Source organism: Siphateles boraxobius, unplaced genomic scaffold, assembly GCF_051911475.1.
Source record: "Siphateles boraxobius isolate OS27281-9 unplaced genomic scaffold, OSU_SipBor_1 39, whole genome shotgun sequence".
Classification (NCBI taxonomy): domain Eukaryota; kingdom Metazoa; phylum Chordata; class Actinopteri; order Cypriniformes; family Leuciscidae; genus Siphateles; species Siphateles boraxobius.
This window is the reverse complement of record NW_027509019.1, coordinates 3,772,501-3,794,161: the sequence shown is the minus strand read 5'-3', so window position 1 is coordinate 3,794,161 and position 21,661 is coordinate 3,772,501. Positions and strand designations below refer to the sequence as shown.

The window sequence follows — 21,661 nt, the reverse complement described above, 5'->3', positions numbered from 1 at the left end:
GCTTGAATGTTCAAGGGGGTTGCAGCCAGGGGATAGGCAATTGCCACAATCCCAGGAATGTCATAAATTGACATTGGTTTCCCGGGGTTGTTCCTCATCCAGGCATCACATGCACTGTTGATGTGCCTCTTTAGTGGTCCGTAGACAGCCCTGTCTAATGGTTGGAGCCGATGTGAGCAGTGGGGTGGGAATGACAGCATGGTTATGCCATTTTCTTTGGCATAATTGAGTCCATCAATGGACAGATGAGACTCGTGGTTGTCCAAAAGGAGTAAACAGGGCTTCTCCTTTGAGCACTTTGTATGTTCACTGAAATGTCTCAGGAAGTCAACAAAGTGCGTGTCTTTCATCCATCCAGAGGAATTTGCCCCTCCTTTGCTGCCAGGTGGCCCATTGATCAGGAAATGATCGCGGAAGTTGACACGGGGGAAAATAAAGTATGGAGGTATACTATTCCCTGTGGCTGAGATGGCACAGGCCAGTGTGACAAGGGTTCCCCTTTCAGCAGAGGTCAGTGACCCTACTTGTTTGAATCCACGTCTGGCCAACACTTTGTCTGGTTTATGTACAGTGGTGATCCCAGTTTCATCAACATTCCAAATATCTCCTGGTCCAAACTCATATCTGTGTAACACATTCTCTAAGTTGTCAAAGAAAGCATTAACATTCTCTCTGTTGAAGCTACTTGCCGTGGCAAGGCTAGTAGCCTCTGGCTTTCTCTTACCCCTTTTCCACCAAAGCATTTTAAGAGCCGGTTCGGAGCCGGTGCCTGCGCGCGAACCAGTTCTTTGTGTTTCGACAGCCAAAGAACCGGTTCTCGGCCAGGAAAACTGGTTCCAAAGTGGCACCAACTCTTTGCTGGACTAGAACCGTTCTTTTACGTCGGGGGCTGGGGGCGGGTTTAGATGTGTTCAAAACATCTTTTCTGACCATAATATAGGATCGCAAAGCCAGGAGAAACATTTGCAGAAACACGATGTAGTCCGCCATTGTAATTGATATGCTTGAAGTTGGCGCAAGCGTTTCTAGTTTTTTTTTATTTTTTTTTTTTTATTGAAAACATTATGTAAGCAAAGAAGAAAAAAGTCACAATATAGAACAAATAAATGGGAAGAAAAAAAGACAAGACAGGGGTACATAACTTATCAGAAAAGATTACATATCAAACGAAAAGACTTACATATTTCAATTGTTTTTAAAGCCTTCTTGATACACGAGTTAGAGATAATCCCAAAGTAATGTTGTACTTGCAAGCGTTTATAGCTAAGTCGTATGGCGACGTACGCAGTGACGTAACGACGTCGTTCGCTGGGCGCTCTAGTCAGTGGAAAAACAAACAGGTTCTGAGAAGGTTCGCAAGTTGAACCAACTCCGAACCAACTTTGAACCAGCACCAGTTCCGAACCAGTTCTTTTTTGGTGAAAAAGGGGTATCATTGACACCGTTGTATGTCGCTTTAAGAAGCCTGTAAACCACTCTTTGCTGGCCTTTTCCTTTTCTGCCCACAAAGGCGCAAATTTCAGCTGGTGTGCCACAGCAAACTGGTAGGCAAGCTTTCTGACCTCACTTGGCGACAGACCAAAATAAATGTCAGCTGACCTAGTAATGTACTCAACAAGCTGCTTTTCCAAAACAGGTGAAAAAATCTTCCGTGGCTTTGTATAACCAACCGTTGTTGTTGGCATGGCTGTCTGACTTTCAATGTCTTCTCTGGTAATCTTTTGACAATACCGAGTTAGAGTACGGTAATTTATGTCAAAATCCTTCGCTGTACTTCTGATTGATTTGTTCTGCAACTTTACCTGCCTGACTGCCTTTAACATTATGTCAGGTGGTGTACTGCCATGCTCTGTCTTTCGTTGATAATTTCAAACCATCTTCCTTCCTTTCTTCCTTCCTTACTTAATTCCTGCCTTTCCTTCGAAAACCTTATTGCAATTACAAATAAATTAGCCTACAATATTACAATGTTTTTTGAGCATGTTCCAAGTGTTTTTTGTACAGGGGCAAGTTGTCACACGTGACGACTTGCCCCAAAGTCAGTGAGACAACTTGCCTCAAACCGACATGTGTGTTAATGTTGGCTAAATTTCAAGGTTAGCTCAACATAGCACTTTAGCTAAAGTATCAAAAGACTCGTTACTGTCTCCTCTATTTTGTGCAAAAAAAATATTTTTAACATTCATACCTAACAAAGTTGTATTGCATAAAATGTAAAGTGCACATTTTTTACTTTTTAAGCAGAAAAATAAGAAAATTGTGCTAACCTCAGATTAGAGTGATCTTGACCACATGTGAACAGGAAGTTGACTATAGAAGAAGTAGTCACACAAAGTGGCTATTTGATTTTTGAGATAGAGCCTCTAGTGTTGGAGTTATGAACAGTGTGACAACTTACCCATGTGACAACTTACCCCGCTATCCCCTACAACTACTGAAGAGCACGTTCAAATGAGAGCGGTTTTAGCTTTGTAACATGGATCGAGGAGATCAGGATCTTAGAATTGTGTTTAAAGATAGTCCAAAAATGTACTCACCCTCACATAGTTTCAATCTCATTTAAAGGTATTTAGTTTCGGCACATCTCCTGGTTGAATGTATTGTGGTTCCATAAACTGTAAAATAAATGAAAGCTGTTTATCACATTGATGTCTGTGAAGCTGTCGTGCAACTCAATTTTTGTGTTTTGTTCTCTATAGGCAGCACAAATCTGGATCTGCATTGACCCTGTCAAGTCTGGAGACTGTTTTCACTGTATAATGAATTCAATTTTAATAAAAGTTTTTAAATGGACTTCTGAGTGTTGTCATAATTGACATGTGACATCTAATAATCAGTAATATCACTGTGTGAAATATTCTTTGTAGACAAGCCATTATCTTTCATTATTTTCATAAACGTGCAACATATTGTAATTAGTTATATGTTACGTGTGTATATATATATATATATATATATATATATATATATATATATATATATATATATACACAACCCCAAATCAAGAAAAGTTGGGACATTTTGTAAAATGCAATTAAATCAAGAATCTGTGATTTGTAAATTCTTTTTAAACTTTTTTTAATTGACAAAAGTACAAAGAAAAGTTTTCCAATGTTTTCACTGATCAACATAATTGTTTTTTGTAAATATGAACAAATTTTGATGGCTGCAACACACCCCAAAAAAGTTGGGACAGAGACCAAATAAAAGTGAAAAGATTATCCAAATTAGATTATCCAACTTTTTTGAAACAGTCCACAATTTCAAACAGTCTTTTGAAACAGTCCACAATGAGCAGGTGAACTGGTAATAGTTGAGGGTATCGTGTTTGGGTGTAAAAGTGCTTCTCAGTCTTTTTAAGCATAGATGGGTCATGGCTCATCACTTTGTGCCAAATATCATGAGAGAATTGTCAAACAAATAAAAAATCCCATTTCTCAATGCAAGATTGCAAAGTATTTATGTCTTTCATCATCTTCCATACATAATATTGTCACAAGATTCAGGGAATCCAGAGAAATCTCAGTCTGTGTTGGGTAAGGCAGGAGACCTCTGTTGAATGTGCGTGACCTTTGAACCCTCAGATGGCATTGCACGAGATACCATTATGCTAATCCGTTAAATACAGACACATGTGCTCAGGAGTAATTTGGAAAACCATTTTCACTGAACTCAGTCTGACTCTGCATCAAGAAATGCCACTTGAATCTCTGTTACGCAAGGAGAAAGCTTTACATCAGTTCTATGTGGAGATGCCGGCGAGTTCTCTGGGCCTGAGCTCATCTCAGACGGTCTAGAAGACAGTGGGAATGTGTGCTGTGGTCAGATGAGTCCATGTTTCAGCTTGTTTTTGGGGAGAAAATGGACATCGAGTTCTCAGTCCCAAAGACGAAAGGGACCAACCAGACTTTCACCAGTGACAGGTGCAGAAGCAAACATCTGTGCTGGTATTGAGGTGCATCATTGCAAACGGTATGGGTCACTTGCATTATTGTGAAGGTACCATTGACATGGAGGCATATATTTGGATTGTACAGAGACATAAACTGCCATCAAGATGACATCTTTCCTGGGAAGCAAGACAATGCCAGGCCTCATTCTGCAAGTGCTAAAACTGAGTGGTTTCTAGACACTCTGCACCACAGAAGGGATGTTCCTCCTGTTTACTGCAGTCCAGATATGATCTTATGGAAAATGTATGACCCATCATGAAAAGCAGAATCAGGCAACGATGACCACAGACTGTTGAGCGGCTGTCTCGTATCAGACATGATTGGGCAAATATTCCACTAGCAGAACTCCAACAATTAGTATCCTCAACTCCCAAATGATTAAAAAGTGTAATTAAAGGGAAAGGTGAAGTGACACAGTGGTAAACATGTCTCTGTCCCAACTTTTTCGGGTGTGTTGCAGCCATCAAAATCAAAATTTGTTCATATTTACGAAATATAATTATGTTGGTCAGTGAAAACATTGGAAAACTTTTCTTTGTACTTTTGTCAGTTAAAAAAAGTTTAAATAGAATTAACAAATCACAGATTCTTGATTTTATTGCATTTTACAAAATGTTCCAACTTTTTCTGATTTGGGGTTGTATTTTAACGATGTCTTTAATAACTTTTCAGGGAACAAGTTCCAATCCCTTAGAAGCCTATGGAGGAGTGATCCAGCTCTCAGATTTAATCAATAATCTTAATTTGTGTCCCGAAGATGAACGAAGGTCTTACGGGGTTGAACAAGATGAGGGAGAGTAAATACTGACAGAGTTTTAATTTTTGGGTGATCTATTCCTTTACTTTGAGGAATCAGACCTTTACTCACTTCCTATAGAGTAGGGGTCACCAACCCTGCTCCTGGAGAGCTACTGTCCTGCAGACTTCAGTTCCAACACACATGCATGTAATTATCAAGTAACCCTGAACAGCTCGATTAGCTGGTCCAGGTGTGTTTGATTGGGGTTGGAGCTAAAATCTGCAGGACAGTAGCTCTCCAGGAGCAGGGTTGGTGACCCCTACTCTAGAGTGTAGTTTGAGTGGGCAAAAACAAAAAGGTTTAAAAAAATGTATTGTCGGTCTCCGATGTTCTGAAACGAATGAAAAGCACATGGGTCTCTTTCCTTTGAAAGTCGGAGTTTAATGAAGTATTTAAGGAAGTGTTTAAATGAGGATTGACTAAAATGAATAATGTCAAAACTTCACATACCATAATCCCAAGGCCAGATCGGGCTTTCTGTTGCCAGAAGGTCTTCAATTGAATCTACAGATTCTGTGGTGGTTGGAAGATCATTGTATTGGGATATGGCATTATACAGCTTGTAACAGAATGAAATATCTGTAACAGTTATTCTGTAGTGTAAGAATGGAATGGTGTAGAAACACTACAAGCCATTAGAGGGCGCTATATAGACTCACCTGTTTGGCATAAGGAAAAAGCTGACATCAAGAAGTAAGTCAGTTTGGGTAGTGGGAGCTTATGTTTCTTGATGGCTACCTCAAAAAAGTGACTCATTGAGAAACCTTGGGGTTTTAAGCTCAATGTAAGAACTGATAATTTACTCACGCCTTAGGGTGAATTGGGACGCAAGTAAGTTAGGATGGGTTAAAAAGGATGCTGGCGTGAAGTGGATTTGTTTTTGTTGGTTGTCTCCAGCCGAAATGGACAATGCTAAAGAAGAGAACAACGCAACGCGCCGGGAACTACGTCATCACTGTTTACAAAGCGACCGATACAATTTGAACTATCCTCCTTCGCACGGTCGAGTGGGCGGCACTTCCGCTGGCGCCGGCGACATCGAGCCTGACCTTTCAACGTGATGACGTAGTTCCCGGCGCGTTGCAGATCAGCTCAATCCGAACAATTGTAGTGTATATTTTTTTTATTTTTGAAAATGACCTATCGTCGCGCGAGATAAGCCCCTCCTCCTCAGCTGCGATTGTGCACAGTCTGTTGAAGCACTTCAAAGACCTTTGAAACAGCATTGATTTGGACTTCAAAACGTTGGTTGTAATTGAAGTCCATTATTCGAAGAAAAATCCAGAAATGTTTTCCTCAAAAAACTTAATTTCTCTTCCACTGAGGAAAGAAAGACATGGATATCTTGGTTGGCATTGGGGTGAGTAAATTATTTAGGAAATTTTCATTTTGAAGTGAACTAATCCTTTAACTAGCGATTTATTGTTACTTAGTCGCTGCCCCATATACTAGCGTTTTAAGCTAAACAGTTTTTAGAGATAAAACTCTTTACATTCGATTATCAATGAAACAAATCCCAGAGAACGGTCGACTCGGTACCAATGTGATATTACACCATAAGTTCATTTTGCGCCAGAGTTGTCCTTTAATTTTATGAAGCGACGAGAATACTTTTTGTGCGCAAAAACAAACAAAAATGACGACTTAATTCAACAATTTCTTCTAGCCTGTGTCAGACTCTTACGCTGTTGACGTAACATAAACAGTCCAAGTCTTAAAAACACAAGCGAAAGCCGAAGGTAGGTAGAGAGGACCCGGCCTTTGGACCCGGAAACAGTATTAGTGGTTACGTCACGACTTAACAACCAGATAAGGAACGAATCGCGCGCATGCATCGTGGTGGTCACCCGAATAGCGTCGGCCAGCGGTAAGCCGGCATTCTGGAAGCGTTGCACGGTTTATGTTACGTCAACAGCGTAAGAGTCTGACACAGGCTAGTTTTTGCGCACAAAAAGTATTCTTGTCGCTTCATAAAATTAAGGGATGAACTACTGGAGTCACACAGACGATTTTAACGATGTTTTTGACTACCTTTCTGGGCCTTGAAAGTGTTCATTAAATTGCTGTCTATGGAGGGGTCAGAGAGCTCTCAGACTTCATCAAAAATATCTTTTTTTTAAAATCGATTTAAAAAAAAAATCCTAACGTTACTTGCTGAGCAGGAAAGAAACTGAAACCCTGATTAACTCCCAATTCTTTAGCATCATTATTGACAAAATAACCCCAGTCAAAACATATACTTGTACAGTTACTGTTTTTTGAATAAAACAAACTGTTTTGTCACTTACCAGTGCAAGAGATCGCAATTTTACATGTCATGCAAAAACTCCACTAACGTTAACGTTAAGTTAGCTCACTGCGGAATTGACGGGCGCTCTCACTTGTGAAGTTCGTCAAAATGGCTGATCCCGTGATAATCAGAAATCTGCCTTGCTGTTGAAACGACAGGAAACGTTAATAGTTTTTAAGCAAACTAACAAAATCGCGCTTTTTTATCCTAATTACTCAGCATGAAAGAAACAATCTGAAAGAGTTGTGCGTTGAACATGAAACCCAGTCCACGGCAAAATAGCCGCCCTCAGTCATAGCATATAATTGTCTTACAATTAACGTTAATGTTTTTCAAGTTTGTAGAAAACAAACCGTTCACTTACCAGATTTTATTTCAAGCAACAAGTAAATACTTACTGTCAACTGCCCACTGTCTCACATCAGTGACCCACTGTTGCAGTTCCTCATCAGACCTTTGAGTGCACTTCTTTATAGCCTCAATGTCCTCTTTGACGTCCTTTGTCTTTTGGATAGTCTCAAAAATATAATTAACGGAAAGTCACACAAACCTTCTGCAATACTGAAAGTATTAGGTACTAAGTATTTACAACTTATCAGTGGACTTAAGTGAGATGAAATTTAACCTCGATTGATGAAATCTTTATTTTTACTTACCTTCAAGTACCGTGTAGACAAATACTTGTGCAGGTTTCTTTTTTTTCGCTCATTCCATCCTCTGGCATGCAATGTGGTCATATCTACTCGTGCTGTAATGATGAAATGATTAAATGTGCTTTTCAACTAGTGGTTAGTCACCAAGTAAGATGAATGAAAGAAACATCTGAGTTAAGTTTTGCATTTCTGGGAATGCTAGAGCCACCTTTTGCAGATAGGGCCAATATCGACACATTATGTCAGTGCAGAAGAACTTGCAGTTTGTTTTTGTGGCCAGTTCATTTTGCAGAAACAGAGGGTATGCAAATATCTCCCCTCCAAACATGTTCAGACCTCTAAGCAATATGCAGTGTCTGCAAACTGCCAGCTCTAGGCCCTCTTCATCACATTTGGTGTTCGTCTTTTTAGAGCCCATGTTGATGTTCCACAGATGCCTTTTCCATGTACCTGTAACACAGTGCCATATCAAATATATACAAACTAAATCCTGATTCTTCAACTAGTGGTTAGTCACCAAGTAAGATGAATGAAAGAAAACAATCAAAAAGCAAGCTGTTTTAACAATCATAACGCTACCAAAGCACAACACGTGAGAACTGTAAAAAATGACCACTTACCAGCCTTACTCATGTATTTTGTAGTTAGGGCCACACGGGACAAAAAGCTGTTTACTTGTTCAACTTCTTCACCAATCGTTGAGCCTGCCCCTGTTTGGTTTTTGCCACCCCACTGCACCTACAGCATACACACCAGATGTCCAAAATAAAAATATCAAGTTCAAGAAACAGAGGGTATGCAAATATCTCCCCTCCAAACATGTTCAGACCTCTAAGCAATATGCAGTGTCTGCAAACTCACAATTAACAAATGTTGCTACATCTTTGTCATTGGCCAGAAAAACTCCATCTAAAAATCGTTGTCCCTCTGCCCTACATAAAGAAAATATGTTAATGACTAAAAATATTCACAAGAAATGTTGACAGAGTAATGTTATTAATAATATATTGATTAAAAAAAAATCTAGACATCTTTTATGTCAACACCAGACCAATTAATACTAGCACTTACCTTTTATCTATTCTACATTATTATATATTTTTTTCCTGATTAAAATAAATAAAATAATACCTTGCTATGTGTACTGTGCTAGACTAACTGAGACTTGTTACAGCACTTGTATAATAATGCCCTATTGTTGGTCTGATTGCTTCCATTGTTCTCCTCATTTGTAAGTCGCTTTGGATAAAAGCGTCTGCTAAATGATTAATATAGATGTAATAATATACCTCTTTGTTTTGTTGAATCGATATAATTTTCTGTTTCCATCTGCAGAAACAGCAACTGTATCTGGGGTGCAAGCTGGGCAAGAGAAGTGATCAATGCCGCAGAGTTTTTCTCTTTCATGATGACAATATGTCCATTCAAGGAAAGCTTTTTGGAAGACGTTGCCACAAATGTTACCACTCTGGAATTATGAAAATTTGAATACAGTGACATGCCAGTAAGACTTGCGTAAATGCAAAAAACGAATGGATTTCCAAGTCTTACCCTTCCAAATTGTTGTGAGCGCTGTTGTAACATATTCACAAATGCTTGTCTTGAAAGCCCAGGTGCAGTGATCTTCAGCTCCTCAAAAGATGTGTAAAGGTCTACCTGGTATTGAGAGTGAGGAGTTGTCGTCATTGTACAGAGCCGCTCCCCTCTCCGCCATGTTGGCAGGATTACCGCGGCAAAACAATGAAAACATGATTGTTTCTGTGTGTTGTTAACTCGGTAGTAGAGGAGATTCTCGCAATTCCGCACTCTTTTACCATGCCTGGACGTCACTGCTGCGTTAAAAACTGCTCCAGTACCTCACACGATACATACGGAAAACATAGGAACAATGGAATACAGTTTTTTAGGTTACCGAAATGGACACAGCATCAGGGAAAGCAAGTCTCTGACCTGACGAGACGCTGGATTGCTTGGTTGGCTGATGCCTTTGATAAGATTGTCTGCTGTGGCTTAACGAACATGTGCAAAAGTGTTGTTTGAGTGCCTTGTTCATTACTTTTTTATTTCTTTGAAATAAATGCTTGAAACAACTTGATATGGCTTAACAATATTTATTGAGAACTGAATATATATTTTTTGGACAACATAAGTAATAATAATAATAGGCCTACTGTTATTAGTGCAAAAGAACAAATATCTTGATGCTACTTCTCCAAATACCGCTGTTTTGCGCTTGGTGTGAGCTTGTTCCTGTAAGGTCCCTTTTCTTTCGCCTTATCTTTTTGCATTGCTTTACTTCCTTCCTTTTTTCCCCTCATATTCGTAGATCCGTCTCTGTCCCGCCAAAATAATAAATGCGTGAAAATAATAAATGCGCAAAAATTAAAGAGCTCTGGAACGTTTAGTAGCGCCTCTGTGAAGTTCTGAAGGCGTTGCCCCTGGCAACCGATAGCATCTCCTACCATCATGGCCGACAGGCTCAGACCCCGCCCAAATCGGCACGTGACTCCTCACTCTCAATATGGTTTGAAACCCGACAGTGCCTGGCCAGTAACCACTAAACAACAGGTCCACCACCTCAGGTGTCCATGATGCAAGACATGTTCTGCAATTAATAACTGGCAGGAAGAGGTCATAGCGACCTGCAAAGATTTAAAAAGAATATATATAAATAGTAAACACACATTGATACTCTTCAGACCAATAGACAAATACAATACAAAACATTGCAGTCAACCATTTAAATACAGATAAGTACACCTGATCGTCCAGCTACAACAGACAGGTTTTGATGGTCACAATCACAAATTTTGTCAGGTTGTGTAATGGGCAGCAAACACACTAGATGAAAGGAAACACATATTAACTATAAAAAAGGAAATAAATAACAACATTTTGAAGCTTTCAAGTACTTTTTACCTCGCTCATATATGACATTTTGGCCACTAAGGTCTTGCACAGCAGTTGATGGTGGGAGAGGTTTATAAAACCCATCTATTTGAGTCTCTCTGTTGTGCAAAACTAGATGTTGATGCATAGAAACGTCACACTGCCCACAGTAACGGGGTTTCGGGAAACAGTCCTTGACTGCTTCTTTCGAGCTGCAGTGATCACAAGGACCATAATGCACACAGTCTGAGGCAAGCAAACTGTTAAGGAGTTTTGGCCTTGCTTCCTGCCAGCGTTCGCCTCAATGCCCAATCATGAGATGCTGCTGATCTGGGTTCATCACAGTCCATTGCATTTTGGAGTAGCTGTAGTTGTAAATCTTGCAATAAAAAAATGTAATTACATTACAATTCTTACATGTTAGAAGCGTGTAAACCAAGAGCACAAACTCTTCATGTTGCACACAAAGTTTATATTGTTTAAAAAGACATGAAAAAAAGTAATCTCTCGGAAATTTGTACATTTAACACAAAAAGTTTTCTTTTTAAAAATGCACTTTTATTAATTCAGAGGGACTTTATGAAGACAGTCAGTGATACAGTTCCGGTGGGTAAAAACATTTGAGGTAAACTTACCAATAATCCATTGTGCATCTATAACTCCAAACTGTTGTTTGGTAGTTGAGACTTCAGGTGTGCTTGCAGTTCCTAGAATTAGACAATTGCATTCAGACAACAGAACAGATGCAAATCAACATGAAATGGGATTACTTGTAAGGAATGGAGGGGAACTCTTTTCAACTGTTCAGGAGCTCATCTGAAAATGTTTTTTACAAAATTACCTGTCTGTTAGTATAGTCAAAGAGACTAATAAGTCAAAGATATGTAATAGAAATACAGTATTTTGTTGAACACACTCAGTGTACATGAAATCAACAAAAAACAATTGCTTACGGAGCTCAACTTCTTGAGTTACTTGCAAAGGCAATGGTTGAGGCCACTGGTCTTCCAGATCGGTCTAGAGTAAAGTAAACGGAAAATAATATTTGATTTATGCTTTCTGTACACCTAAAGATTTTGATTTTGACTAAGATTTCTTCAAGATCACGGTGTAATTCCTCCTCCATATTTTTCAATGGTGTGCAGTAGGCCGATCAGATGACTTTCTCAGTCATTTAATTTTTTACACCTGAGGGCGATACAAAGCAAAGTACACATAAAAACAAATTAAAATATTTGGGTAGTGGTTTGCATACAACTTCCTGAAAGGTTTAACGTCCATGGTTAAGGTGGGAAACATCACTGATAAGGTTTCTTTTCCTACCCAAGAAGGCAGTGCTCAGATAAATGTTTTCAATGCTGGGTAATTGGGTGCCAGTGATTCGTTGGTGATGCGAGTGTTTAAGGTCCGAAGTTTAATTAACTCACTTGTCTGCGTTATACTGCAAAAGGCAGAGAGATTACAGAGGTTCTTCAAATCTGTTAAAAGAAAGTTTATAATTAATTTATAAAAACAATACATTTATAAGAAAATGCAGTTTACAATCTTAAACCAAATCAACACAGCATATTTTAGCAAGGGAACTGTAACCATATTGCTATATAAACCATAGAAACTCTCCATAGAAAGTAGGCTAGTTGCTTGGAAAGCAGAAACATCAAGCCTAACTACATTAAAGCTGCTACATTAAACTGCATGTACAATACATAAATAAATGTAGTAATACACACTCATGAGTCATATGCAATCATGGCTATGGCTCAAGTTGGTGCTACATGGAAAGACTAACCTGCTGTTCCTTGATAGGCTAACTGATGTGGCTGGTACCTGCAAGCACATGTAAAATTGTTTGGTGATATAAGGCAATTGGCTACACGGAAATATAGTTTCTTACTGTACAAAAAATAATAATAACACCATGTTGTGCATTAAAAATAAACGTTTGTGATTCTGGCAACACAAACTTAATTGGTCGACAGTTTCATGATCTGTAGTTCTTAAGATATAGATGCAGATTAAGCTTATATGGGGTGGTGATGGCGCAGTGGATAAGACACATGCCTTTGGTGTGAGAGACCCGGGTTCGAATCCACTGTGAGACACCAATGTGTCCCTGAGCAAGACACTTAACCCCTAGTTGCTGCAGAGGCGTGCGACCTCTGACATATACAGCAATTGTAAGTTGCTTTGGATAAAAGTGTCAGCTAAATGAATAAATTATATATCTACATTGAAAGTAATGCAATATCTCGCATTTGTTTGCACATATTTGTTGAATGTGTGTATGTGCAAATATATATCGTTCAGACAGTACAGGGTAACTTATCTCACTAACGCTATCCCCCTAACGTTAACTACAAAACATACGTATCCTGTAGTATAGGAACAACTGTTTGTATGCTAGCTCACTAGCCACCTGGCTACAAACATACCTACTTTGCCAGGGTTCTGGAAATGTAACGTTATGTGGATGTAACTTTAAGAACTTCAGCTAAATCACACAGGCATTCGCTTATCTGTCCTAATGACGTCATGGTTCTAACTTTCCATTTACCATTACAGGTTACAGCAAACATGATTCAGTAAAAGAACACGTACCACTTAACATTTATCACTAAAATAACCCAGTTTTAGGATAATGGGATATACTAGTAGTCACTAGCGTAGCCAGGAATCACAATGTAGGTGGGCCCAGACAAAATCAGGTGGGCACAGCCTAAAATGCATCTGTGATCAAAATAGGCCGACGCAACTTACACCTGCTTGAATACACCACAGTTTAATCAGAGCACAAGCATGTATGTCATCATAAGCAGTGTTAAGAACATAACGATAAGAACAGCATTTCCACTGCGCACGGCCACACTACACACACACACGCGCATCTGACAGATGCAAATCAGCAGGACAGTAGTGGACAGTGTGTAAAAACAATGCTTGGTCATAGTCTGGCTCAGCGGCCACATATACCACGTTAAATAAACAACATTGACTAGGCAACTACATAGTAAACGTAGATTGGCTTACTTTTGTTGGATAGCTTATAGCAGGAGACGACGGGGCTTACAGTTGAACACTGCAATGATTTCGTTATAGTCCAACAATTCAGTCAATTCTCTTTCAAATGAGAGCAGGGACAAACAGTTCAGTCTATGTGTCAACATTGTTGCTCTGATACTAGTTTTTATCCCATTTACAGTGGAAAAGAATCGTTCGACAGTACAGCTTGTTATTGGTAGTGTGATGAGGACTCGTAGGAGACGGTTCATTCTTGGAAAGATATCGCATGGGCATGCATCGAGCACCTCCACAAGTGATGGAAATGCCCTGCCATTTGATACTTTTCTTTCTAGCTGCTGAACAAACACCTCATGTTCAGAATCATCAACACTGATGTTAAAGTGTGCACGGGCAGGCTGTAACAAAGTCTTGTTGCCGAAGGTGTTTGACCTGAGGCAAGCAAGCAGCGGCTGCTCTCAGTAACCCGTACGTGTCAGCCTTAAAACGGGTGTTCAGTTCCATGATCTGCCTGTCTAGTATATCATTCCACAATTGTTTCAGGTCAGAGTTGTCCTTGATCGTGATGCTTTGCCCACGGTAGACTCGATCAACATATCGCCCAACTTAGCTGGCAACTTCCTCTTTCGCGCCCCAGTGACGTCCAAATTCACAATCTCATGCATTTTCATCAAATCATCCATCAGTGCTATAACTTTATCAATGTCATTTTCTTCATTTCTGAATGTAGTGTAGCTCTCCTTAAGCCTTTCGATTAGATCAATGCAATCTGCTACTGATATAGTGGCAGACTGCAAGCCCTTAGTGGCAAAGTCACTCGTTTCAAACAACTTGTTGAACGTTACAAGTAGAAACAGAATTTTTTTAGTTTGCATTTGTTGCAGTATTGAGTCTGCCTCAAGTTCTGTCTTGCCTGAGCTTTCAGAAAATTCAGCAAGAGTCTCCAATATAGGACCCAAAAGTGTCAGCACTTTACTCACTGCACTTGACCGCGAGCTCCGTCTGACGTCACAGGACCTCTCTAGCTCCAAATTCGTTTTCCCTGGCCGCAGCTGTTGCTGCATTTCCATAAATCTAGCATGCCTATGTGACCCCGTCATTAAACTATACTGGTTGTTAATGATGTCAAAAAATGTTGATATGCTAGGGGACACCTTTGATGCTGTGCACAGGACGAGGTTAAGGCGGTGGGAATTACAATGCACATGTACTGCATGAGGAAAGGTTTTCTTTAAAATTACATGCACTCCTCCTTTATTGCCGGACATACCCGATGCCCCATCGAACCCAAATCCAACGCACAAACCTGGATCCAGCTGTAATGGCGCCAATACTTGCAGGAGTTTTGCTGATATAGCACTTGCGCTCATGTTCCCTGTCTCTACAAACCCCACAGCCCTTTCCTTCAGCAGGCCTTTATGTATGTATCGGATACAGACTGCCACAAGCTCTTTTTTTCATAAGTCTTTACATTCGTCTGCTAAAATTGCATAATGCGTGTCTGTCTCATCGTGCAAAACCGCCTTTATTTTGCGGATAATTATTGATGCGGCTATTTCCAGGATTTCATTTTGAATATCAGGGCTAGTGAGTTTCGCGTTTCTAGGCAATTCGTCCAGTCGTCTTTTTATTTCTGGATGATAATTGGAGATCAGTAGAAATAATTCTAAGAAGTTACCTTTGTTCAGTGCCTCTTCAGTTTCACGATACCCACACAAGGGAATGTCTTGTTTTGCACAAAAAAAAACGAGGTCTATTACAACTTTAAAGTGTTCTCTATTCCTTTCCAGAAACGAACTGTTGACAGCATCTTTGTGCAGCTGGTTAATTATATTTCCCCGTCCTGGTTTATGGCTTTGTCGGTATCCTTCAGACCTGCCCAGCGCTGTAGCATGTGTCCCTGCTAGCCTCGTGTTTAAACACAACACTGGGAGAGATGCTTCCAGTCTCTAAAGCCAGTTTTTATAAATCGGCTCTCAGTGGCTGCTTCAGGGAAATGGCGACATGGCTTACAAAACACAGCGTCTCTCGAAATACTGTACTCTAGCCATGGGAACTTTTCGTACCACCGGACATTAAAACTTCTTTCTTTGCCTGCTATAGTGGTGACTGGAAATGAACTGAGTTTGGGCTGGGTAACAGGGTCATCAATGGTGGATAAGTCGGATGGGGCTGTTACGTCCTGAGTGCTGGCCTTAGGGCCCTTTCACACCTACCTTGTTTAGTCCGGACTTTCGGACTTTTCAGTTTGTTCCGAATCAAAATTACAGGTGTGAAACCTACCCCGGATCACAGTCCGGACCAAACAGAGGAAATTTGGTCCGACGAAAAGAGGTAGTCTCAGTCCGGATCAAACTGAAAAAAAGGTTTGTTTCGTTTCTAGTGTGAAAGCATTTCTGTATGGTTCGGACTTTCAGACCTTTTACAGGAAGTTCCGGTGGTTCCCGCATAGCCGAAAAAACAGAAGGTGGCAGGAAAAATGAGCCGTACGCACATGGGGAGAGGAGGAGACGAGGTTTTTAATTAAAGTATCATGGTCTGATGACCATTCAAATCAATCAAATCAAATCAAATCCTTTTATTGTCACACAACCATATACACAAGTGCAACAGTGGGTGAAATTCTTAGGTGCAGTTCCGAGCAACATAGCAGTATGACACGATGTGACGAAAACAATTACAGCAAACATCAGATTTACAGTACCATATACACTAACAGAACAATAATAATATACAATGTACAATATACAACAGTTTACAATATACAACAATATACAATATACAACAATTTACATATACAACAGTATACAAAAATACAAAAAGAGGTAATTATACATAGAGTAGATACTCGTAAGGTGCAAATATATATATATATATATATATATTATGTAAATGCAGTAGGTTATGTTGTGCTGTGTTGACAGTTAGAATGTTTATGGTTATTGATCATGAGGGATCAAGAGTTTAGAAATCTAATTGCTTGTGGGAAGAAGCTGTCATGGAGTCGGCTGGTGTGTGTCCTGATGCTGCGGTACCGCCGGCCTGAGGGTAGCAGTGAGAGCAGCCCATGGCTCGGGTGGCTAGAGTCTCTGATGATCCTCCGAGCTTTCTTCACACACCGCCTGGCATAAATATCCTGGAGGGAGGGAAGCTCACCTCCGATGATACGGCTGGCAGTGCGCACCACCCTTCGCAAGGCTTTGCGGTTACGGCTGGTAGTATTGCCATACCAGGCAGTGATGCAGCCAGTCAGGATGCTCTCGACGGTGCTGGTGTAGAACTGTGTGAGGATGTGGCGGTTCATTCCAAACTTCCTCAGCCGTCTCAGGAAGAAGAGGCGCTGATGAGCCTTCTTCACGACGGCCTCAGTGTGGACGGACCATGTGAGTTCCTCTGTGATGTGGACACCGAGGAACTTGAAGCTGCTGACTCTCTCCACCGGTGCTCCATTGATGGTGATGGGGCTGTGTTCTCTGTCGTTCTTCCTGAAGTCGACCACTAGCTCCTTGGTTTTGCTGATGTTGAGGGAGAGGTTGTTCCTCTGACACCAGTGCGTCAGAGTGAGCACCTCCTCTCTGTAGGCCGTTTCATCGTTGTCGGTGATCAGACCTACGACCGTAGTATCATCAGCAAACTTGATGATGGAATTAGAGCTGTGAGTTGCCACGCAGTCATATGTGTACAAGGAGTACAAGAGTGGGCTGAGAACACAGCCCTGAGGGGCTCCAGTGTTGAGGGTCAGTGATGAGGAGATGTTGCTGCCTATTCTAACCACCTGGCGTCTGTTTGACAGGAAGTCCAGGATCCAGCTGCACAGCAAGCTGTTTAAGCCCAGAGCCCGGAGTTTCACATCAAGCAAGGAGGGCACTATGGTATTGAATGCTGAGCTGTAGTCTACAAATAGCATTCTCACATATGTGTTCCTCTTTTCCAGGTGGGAGAGAGCAGTGTGTATTGTAGATGCAATAGCATCATCAGTGGAGCGGTTATTGCGGTATGCAAACTGCAGTGGGTCCAGTGAGGAAGGTAGAACAGAGCAGATGTAATCTCTGACTAGTCTCTCAAAGCATTTACTGATGATGGGGGTCAGAGCAACAGGGCGACAGTCATTTAAGCAGGTGATGTTGGTTTGCTTCGGTACAGGTACGATGATGGACGTTTTGAAGCATGTGGGGACTACAGACAAGGAGAGGGACCAATTGAAAATGTCCGTAAAAACACCAGCTAGTTGGTTCGCGCACTTTCTGAAGACGCGGCCCGGAATACCGTCTGGACCCGCGGCTTTACGGATGTTCACCCGACGGAAAGATCGGGTTACATCCGCTACAGAGACGGAGAGTGTCCATTCCTCCTCCTTTCCTGCCGGCGACGATAAAAATGTGCGCACGACGAGGACGTTCAGTTGGGGAATTTGAACTAACGTTAGCCTTGTGTATAGTTGGAGCTGCAGGTAATTATGCCATAAAAATAACAATACAGTTGCAACGATATGCGTCTGTTCATTCATGTTGTCAAAGTTACCCGCCGAATTGACAACACGCCGACGTCAGACGCAGGTCCATTTACAAACCAATCAATGTCGAGATGCAGCCCACATAGATGATGACGACAGGACGCAAGTATTTCACGTAAAGTTCTTTAGTGCGCTCGCATAACTGCAGTGTGAAACCAAACCAAAACTTTCTGAAAGTATAAAAATGTATAAAAACGTGAACTTTGGTTCGGACCTTGGTGCGGACTTTCAGGTGTGAAAACGCCTTAGACTTAGTCGAGTCTGAAACAAACGCACATAACGCTGCGATAGTAAATCATGATTCATTCGTGTTCATTATTGCACACTTGTGTATATATGCCTATTAATTAGCCTAAGACATGACTGTATGTACCTGTACACTGGCGTGTAGGTGAGGTAGACGTTAGAGAACGGAGAAATGGCAGAATTAACATAATCACTAGCAGAGCTGTTCAGCTCCTTACTACTCGAGACTGATGGCTGAGGCTCCTGAACATCTGCATTATCTTCCTCCTGGGGCGGTCGTGGTCTTTTTGACACGAACTTTAGTACGTTGCTCTGTTTCATTTTAGTTTAACATAACTTAGCTAAACTTGAGTGTCCCTCTGTGAAATGTGCTCGTCGTTGTGAAGGGGGGACGGGCTGTTCGCAATCTGACTGCAAAATACGCTGCGCGGGCATTTCGTCAGCACCATGACAACCAAACAAGAATCGAGAAACATTAAGATTTATTTTTATAGGTCAAGTATTGTGATAATCACTGCAGTCCAGATATGATCTTATGTATGACCCATCATGAAAAGGAGAATCAGGCAACGATGACCACAGACTGTTGAACGACTGTCATCACCCAGTTACTGTAAAAAACATCCTTCCTTTGAAGAAAGCCCAATTAATGTCATTTTAAGACAGAAATTTTTAATATATATATATATATATATATATATATATATATATATATTGAGCACTTTAATTTACACATTAATTGGTTGTGGTGGTTAACCTGCAATTTACACTTTAACATTCAAATATAGTGCAAAGATAAGAATATACCTCATTATAATCTATACAGAATAATAATCAACACTAATAATCAGAGAAGACTATTCGACTACATTTTGGTATGGTAAAACTATTTTAAAATCTTAAAATAGTTCCAATAAGATTGTATTAGGAAGTAAACATCATTGGCTTCAGTAAATGAGAGTTGACAGATATTTTAGTAACACTTAGTTATTTGTTATCATTAGCTATACATTATAGTTAACATAAACTAACAATGAATGACAATTATAGCATATATTTAATCTTAGTTAATGTTAATCCCAATATTTACTAACACATGTTTAAGATCAGAGTTGCATATGTTAACATTAATGCACTGAGAACTAACATGAATATAAACACATTTAACTAACATTAACAAACGCTGTAAAAAATATTGCTCAATGTTTATGTCAGTAAATGCATTAACGGGTTAACAAATGAGACTTATTGTAAAGTGTAACAAATGTGAAACAACTCACTTTACATCTTAAAATAGTTTATAAGCATTGTAAATATTTATAGCAGAAGGTAATACTTGTACCAGTTGCTTTCAGGCTGGTTCAGAAATCTGTTTTCAAGCGGATGGATAATTTGTCTGGTAAACTCAAAACCAAAAATAAATACTCCATATTTACAAACTCACTACAATAAAATAAAAATAACACAATAAAAACTGATCTCAGTTTATTGAAGTGACAGTTTTCCTACACAAGTTTTCATCTGTTTGTGTCTGTAATTCATTCAGGTTTCATCTATTTCACCGCTTTAAACTTCAGTTTGTTTTGTCCTTTAAACAACAAGTACCATTGTTCTCCTTAATACTTGATATGCTATGGTTTTAATTAAGAATTTAGGCAGTTCTAAGTTTAGCCAAGGTCTAAATGCAAGGCTGCATTTATTTTGGAAATGTAAGTTACAAAAAAATCTTTATATAAAAAAAAATAAACATAATTTATTTACATCTTTTACATCGCATTAAAAAATATTGCAGATTAATCCAATTCACTGCAATCCAGAATACGTTCACAAAAAAATGAAAATCGGACACTTAACGTTACATAAATGTTAAACTACATAAGCTACAGTTAGTAGTAGGTAATAGTAATAGTAAGGGTTTCCCCCACAAGCGTGATAATCTCTTTTCCAGGATGATGTGTGGCTCTTAAAAGAGCCTTTGTGTGTGAGCGCCTCCTCGGACTCTACTTGGAGCTGGTGTACTTGGTGACGGCCTTGGTGCCCTCAGACACGGCGTGTTTGGCCAGCTCTCCGGGCAGCAGCAGACGCACGGCGGTCTGGATCTCTCTCGACGTGATGGTGGAGCGCTTGTTGTAGTGAGCGAGACGAGACGCCTCACCGGCGATGCGCTCAAAGATGTCGTTGACGAAAGAGTTCATGATGCCCATCGCCTTGGAGGAGATGCCGGTGTCAGGGTGAACCTGCTTCAGCACTTTGTAGACATAGATGGCGTAGCTCTCCTTCCTGGACTTTCTACGCTTCTTCCCTCCCTTCGCGGCGGTCTTGGTGACGGCTTTCTTGGAGCCTTTCTTCGGCGCGGGCTTGGCTGGTTCAGGCATGATAATGGATGATCGTTAAACTGACGAGTCAGTGTGAACTCAGGAGCGACACAGAGGCTATTATACACTGACCTATGCTAATTTACAAAAGAGAGACTCAAACCATCTGATTGCCTGTTGCCATTGGCCGAACCCATAACCTCATGTTTCATTGGACAACTCAAAGCATCATGAGGGGAACGAGGGCCAATCACAGACGCTTAAAAATAGCCCCGCCCACCACCCATGTTTGAACGACAGTTTCCTTTGTTTCATTTCGCGCACTTTTTTTAATAGATTTGAGTGATATTTTGAGAAAATAAACAGTTCTATACATGTATTTTGCACAATCGTGTAATTAAAAAAGAAAATATATAAGTAAAATAGTGATTCATGTAGTTAATAGTAATTACAATGTGATAAATTATTCATTGAGTTATAGAATTATTTGTATATGTAACTTAGGCCTAATATGTAAACTATTGTAATATCTTAAATGTGTTCCTTTGTAATCATGTACATTGTGGAAATTCTTATGTAACTGTTATTTTGTATTAATTAAATCCACAGAGAAAAGTAATGCTGATTAGATTTATATGCATAATTAGAATATGGCTTTGGCCTGTTCGATTATGAAATGGCATATAATTTCTCTTTAGTAACCTATAGAAGATGAGGACCTAAGTAATTTGTCGAAATAAAAAACGACGTTACTGTGAAGCTGTAATTGTGTGGTTATTACAGAAGTTTATTCAGAAAACGTGGGATTTTATCAACTCTTTCTGTGCGTGAGTGTGTGGCTCTTAAAAGAGCCGTTGGGTTCGTCAGTTTCTCCGGTTTCAGGCGTTTATCCCCCGAAGCCGTACAAGGTGCGTCCCTGTCGCTTCAGCGCGTACACGACATCCATGGCGGTGACGGTCTTCCTCTTGGCGTGCTCGGTGTAGGT

The 21,661-nt window shown here is 40.2% G+C and overlaps 2 protein-coding genes and 3 long non-coding RNA genes across 5 annotated transcripts in view; all 5 read right to left on the bottom strand.

The window, feature by feature from the left end:
* Positions 1-7,445: 7,445 nt before the first annotated feature.
* On the bottom strand, positions 7,446-8,435 carry LOC143703946 (uncharacterized). Its single transcript, XR_013191495.1, has 3 exons — positions 8,316-8,435; positions 7,699-7,790; positions 7,446-7,558 (listed from the first exon to the last, which is right to left on the bottom strand). It is a non-coding gene; the product is annotated as an uncharacterized LOC143703946 (long non-coding RNA).
* A 118-nt stretch (positions 8,436-8,553) lies between these two features.
* Positions 8,554-10,332, bottom strand: LOC143703947 (uncharacterized). Its single transcript, XR_013191496.1, has 4 exons — positions 10,210-10,332; positions 9,247-9,351; positions 8,985-9,163; positions 8,554-8,627 (listed from the first exon to the last, which is right to left on the bottom strand). It is a non-coding gene; the product is annotated as an uncharacterized LOC143703947 (long non-coding RNA).
* Positions 10,333-10,439: 107 nt separating this feature from the next.
* LOC143703945 (uncharacterized) lies at positions 10,440-11,295 on the bottom strand. Its single transcript, XR_013191494.1, has 3 exons — positions 11,220-11,295; positions 10,615-10,963; positions 10,440-10,536 (listed from the first exon to the last, which is right to left on the bottom strand). It is a non-coding gene; the product is annotated as an uncharacterized LOC143703945 (long non-coding RNA).
* Positions 11,296-20,159: 8,864 nt separating this feature from the next.
* LOC143703885 (histone H2B-like) lies at positions 20,160-20,736 on the bottom strand. Its single transcript, XM_077197365.1, has one exon. It carries the CDS (start codon positions 20,734-20,736, stop codon positions 20,362-20,364), a length of 375 nt encoding a protein of 124 aa, XP_077053480.1. The 3' UTR covers positions 20,160-20,361.
* A 774-nt stretch (positions 20,737-21,510) lies between these two features.
* The window catches only part of LOC143703944 (histone H4), a 390-nt gene continuing 239 nt past the window's right edge, over positions 21,511-21,661 (bottom strand). Inside the window, exon 1 of the mRNA XM_077197397.1 lies at positions 21,511-21,661. This exon is cut by the window's right edge and continues 239 nt beyond it. Within this exon, the coding sequence (XP_077053512.1) occupies positions 21,563-21,661 (99 nt within the window). The 3' untranslated portion in view covers positions 21,511-21,562.

What these genes read in the sequence shown, in the direction of transcription:
- LOC143703885 (XM_077197365.1), bottom strand. Translation starts at nt 20,736, where the DNA reads ATGCCTGAACCAGCCAAGCCCGCGCCGAAGAAAGGCTCCAAGAAAGCC.